This window comes from Bidens hawaiensis, unplaced genomic scaffold (genome assembly GCF_021521415.1).
Source record: "Bidens hawaiensis isolate Kalapana, Puna unplaced genomic scaffold, B.hawaiensis_p1.1 tig00056926_1, whole genome shotgun sequence".
Taxonomy (NCBI): domain Eukaryota; kingdom Viridiplantae; phylum Streptophyta; class Magnoliopsida; order Asterales; family Asteraceae; genus Bidens; species Bidens hawaiensis.
The window spans coordinates 10,185-14,813 of NW_027500264.1; the positions used below are offsets into that span (position 1 = coordinate 10,185).

The window sequence follows — 4,629 nt, forward strand, 5'->3', positions numbered from 1 at the left end:
TCATTTTCAAAAAGTCAAATTAATAAGCCCTTAAAAAACACTATTGGAGTTAAAAATAAGCAAGCCCCAACACCCGCCAAAATCACTTATTTTTTTTTTGTTTATTAAAGATACTCAACTTTGGCTAAGGCTTTGCGGTGTAGATTAATTAAAAGGGTCTAGTTAAAACGTCATGTCATTGTCACGTAAATAATGAGCTTTAACTAACTTACCCATTAACAAGCATGTTGTAGTTTAATTAGTTTTAACTAGATATTAAAAAAATGATTGTTAGTAGGGGCATATCCCATCTTTTAAGCACTATAGGCCCTAACTGGTTGATGGGAAATGGGGAAAGATGGGTGGCGTCACATTGTTTTGGCCGACGTGGTGTAGCAAGTGTTTACATGCTTATGTGACATGTTTGGCGTCCCACTTGTTGCTCCACAACCAACCGTAAGTGTAATTATCTTGTGATTTTTTTATAAATATTTTCATAAAATTAGGTGACTCAAATGGAAAATGTATGAACAATAGTTATTACTTAGTAATTATTTTTTTCAATTTAACTTTAAAGAATAGTGTAGAAAATTCAATAAGTACCTATCAAATTTCATAAATTAAATCAGTTAGAAGAAAATAATCACATAATAGAACCAAGATTATTCATATATATATTTCATTTGACTCATTTAATTTAAACAGATTTAATCATTTATAAATATCATTTAATAAGATTATAACTCCTAATGAAAGTTAGGTGACTTTAAATTATTTGAGTGCCTACAATGAGATTCTCAGTGTGAAACTTGGTTAATGCCATATAAATTAGTAAATTACCCTCATATATACCAACCGACTTACATTATTTTTATCAACTTCTGTTATAATTTCTTTAATATCACCCGCTTCGTATCCTTCCAATGCTGATTTTAGATCATCTTTTGAAATCCATCTATCAATGAAGTCAACTAAGTTCCCCGTCATAACAAAATTATAATTATAAATATAAATGTTTATACCCCTTTTTATCTTTGTCAAAATGCATAAAAGCTCTGTAAAGATGGTCATCTTTATATTGATTAAAGTTCCTCATTGCTGTAACAAACTCATTGTAGTCTATATATCCATTTCCATCTGTATCAGCCTGCATATTTCTCAATGTTACATTTATATAGATCGTGTTTGGAGAATCAGCACGTGTTCATTCCATTTGCCTTCGACACCTTTGGATCCCTAGCTCCCGAGGCGGTTCGCTTCTTGGAGCGGGTGCAGAAGGTGGTCCACAGTGACTCGCAGAGCCCGAGGAACCAAGGATTTATATTTAGTAGAATAGGCTTTGCGATTCAAAAGGGGATAGCGGCGCAGCTTGTTGCTCGCTTACCCATTATCCAGATGTAGTTCGGTTTGTGTTGTATATAAAAGGATCAATATTTTCTCAAAAAAATAAAAAGTTTATATAGCTATTTTTTTTTCAAATTTTATAAACAAGTCTTACCGCTTCAACAATCAGTTTAGCATCTTCTGGTCCAAGATTTGATCCAATTCTAACCAATGATTCCTCCAAACTTTCGCGGGATATAACCTGCTCTTCATTTGTGTCAAAGTTCCTAAACATTGCCCGTAATCCTTCGATTTCGTCCTCAGGGATCATATCCGCCAGTATCTATAATATAAAAATAACGACGAAAGTTGAGTGACTTAGAGGAAAAAAACAAAAAGAAAACTTTTGAGAGACTTTAATAGCTCATTTGAGAAACTTGGTTCCCCTTTTTAAAAACACCTTGAGTGCGAGTTTCTTGAATATGTTCATAGCTCGGAAGTGTTTCATCTTCTTAAGAATCATATTGTCTATTTCGTTTTCTGTTGTAATTCCATTGTCCTTGAGCCATTGATGATCTGGATAATGAATAACAAAACCAAATAATCAACTGATACGCACTTTTGATGTTGGATATATACTTGGATTCACATTTTAAAAATGATTATATATATAATGTTAAATAGTAGATATATAACATTTGGATGTGTTAAAATCGCGGCAATGAAATTCTTGTTACCGAAAAAATATAGAAAACCGATGTTTGTAACATACTAAGAACAGTGGCAGCAGTTGGTCGATTCTTGGGATCAACTGAGAGCATAGCTTTCACCAAACTCTTGGCATTCTCTGTTATACGTGGCCATGGATAACTCTCCATGTCAGGTTTTGCTTCCATGACCTTTTCAAATATCGTTTTCTCACTCTCTACAATTTGTTTGTCAAGTCAGAATTAGATTGTTTATACAAAGAGAGGTGATTTGTACATCACAGTATCTGTTCTGCACGACATAATCATTTTTCTTTTACTATTTTACCCTTGGTGCACAAAGTAATTGCCACAATAACTGTGGTGATCATTACATCAAATCTCAAAATGTACTTGTTTCATATGTCAACATTTTTCTTTAATAGTTTTACACTTAGTACAATGGGACAACATGATAAGATAACTCATCCTCAGTGAGAGAACTCGAGAAGTTTATACTGAGTATATTTAGTATATCATTCTACACATATGCTATAATTATTAAATATATGTAGTATATATATTGCAGTATGTATAATGAATATATATGTAGTATGAAGTTGTCTCACGAAGAAGAGTTTTGTCATGATCTCTCCCCTAGCACAATGTGACTCATTTCTAAACTTAAAATTAATAAAAAAAATGATTGTATGTACGAAGAAATTACTGTGGTGTACAAACATGATAGTAAAACCTGATCGGTACACCACACTAACTATTATGATCACTACATCAAAATACTTCTTTCACATGTCATATAGCCATTTTTGTTGGACAATTTTACTGGTTGTGATGTATGGAGTAATTATCCGTGGTGTACAAATCACCGACGTAATTCGAACTATCAAAATAACATGATGTTTAAACTTGATCTTACCACCATAGAAGGGCGGCGCTCCGGTTAGTAACATGTACAAAATCACTCCTGCGCTCCATATGTCGACTTCCTTTCCATATGGTTTACGCAATAAAACCTCTGGAGCAACATAGAAAGCAGTTCCAACCTTTTTTTGGCTTGGATTTGCTGGAAAATTAAGGTTGTATGTTACCAAACCATACCATAACAGACCGAGAACAAAACATACCAAACCAAACCATAACAGACCGAGAACAAAACATACCAAACCAAACCATACCAGACCGAGACCAAAACAAACCAAGCCAAGCCAAGCTAAGCCGAACCAAACCTAACAAACTAGACAACACCAGACATAGACCATAGCATACTATACCCGACCGACATCACCTAACCAAACCAAGCTAAGCCCAAACATACCATACGATTCCAAACTAGTTTCTAGATTATGCTAAAACATACAACCGAATATCTATGGGAATGAACAAATACTCGAAATAAACATAATGGAGAACAAATTAAGCCACATACCTTCATCAATATACGCAGATAACCCGAAATCGATTGCTTTCAACATTGTATAATCAACCAAACATGGACAGGCAGCTTTTTTTGCCAACAAAAAGTTCTCAGGCTTCAAGTCTCTATGCATAATACCCATGAAATGAAGACAATTAACCACTTTCATTATAGAACAAAGAATCTGTGCAGCAACTTTTTCACTGTATCTACCCTTTGATTTCATTTTATCATAAAGCTCCCCCCCTTCACAATACTCCATTACCAAATGTACGCATTTCGGCTCCTCATATGCGCCTTTCAGTTGCACACAATTTTCTTGATCTTTTAAATGTTCCATAATTCTAACCTCTCTCTTCAAATCTTCTTTCTGACTATCTGTGACAAGTATTCTTTTAAGTATCTTCTTGCATGCGTATTTCTTTCCAGTTGACTTCTCTTTGCAGATGTATATGGTTGCAAATTTGCCACTGCCTATTGGCTTACCTAACGTGAAGTCATCGGTAACATCCATGTATTGTTGGCCAAGAACTGAACCTGCAGGCGGTAACCTGAAAAGATTATCTAGGGGGTGCTTTCGAGGCGCTGGCTCTGCCTTGTCTTGTTGGCCAAGAACCGAACCTGCCTCAAAATGATTATCTAGGGGGTGCTCTGGCTCTGCCCCCACCGCCGCCTGATCAGTTGGGTGTTTCTTGCCTGTGCTTAGCGTTGTGCCCATTTGGCCAGCTGATATTGTACGTGAATATCTTTTTGTGTAAAGATTTATAGACAACAGACATGAAAGAAAAACTTGTTTAGAAAGTAAAACATATAACGGAAACGAAGGAAAGAATACTTAGTGATTGGCAAGGAAGGAATGATTTCTAAATCAATACTCTTGTTAAAGGTACAAGAATCTTGCTTTATATATAAAAATAAATAAATAAATAATAATCTTTAGCAGATAAATTGTAATTCACTTAATTAATATTCATTTATTTTATGTCACATGTTTTCAACCACGCATAAAAATCCTTTTTTTAGTGTTTGTTATTTATACCCAAAAAAATCCCGATCGCCAACATGAAACAAAATTCGTTGGTCCGCCACCTCATGTTTTATTATGTTATTCACTTAATTGAATGAAAAGTTTCTAAGTTTAAGAACAATGTTGCGTATGGAAACCCTTGGGTTTACCAGTACTAACTTGTCTTGCTAATAGTTTCT

At 34.5% G+C, this 4,629-nt stretch overlaps 1 protein-coding gene across 1 annotated transcript; it reads right to left on the minus strand.

Annotated features, from left to right (window-relative positions):
* Positions 1-750: 750 nt before the first annotated feature.
* Positions 751-4,141, minus strand: LOC143601663 (calcium-dependent protein kinase 2-like). Its single transcript, XM_077079017.1, has 8 exons — positions 3,436-4,141; positions 2,926-3,072; positions 2,075-2,227; positions 1,763-1,878; positions 1,478-1,645; positions 1,002-1,126; positions 844-934; positions 751-762 (listed from the first exon to the last, which is right to left on the minus strand). Exons 1-8 carry the CDS (start codon positions 4,139-4,141, stop codon positions 751-753), a joined length of 1,518 nt encoding a protein of 505 aa, XP_076935132.1.
* Between the last annotated feature and the right edge of the window lie 488 nt (positions 4,142-4,629).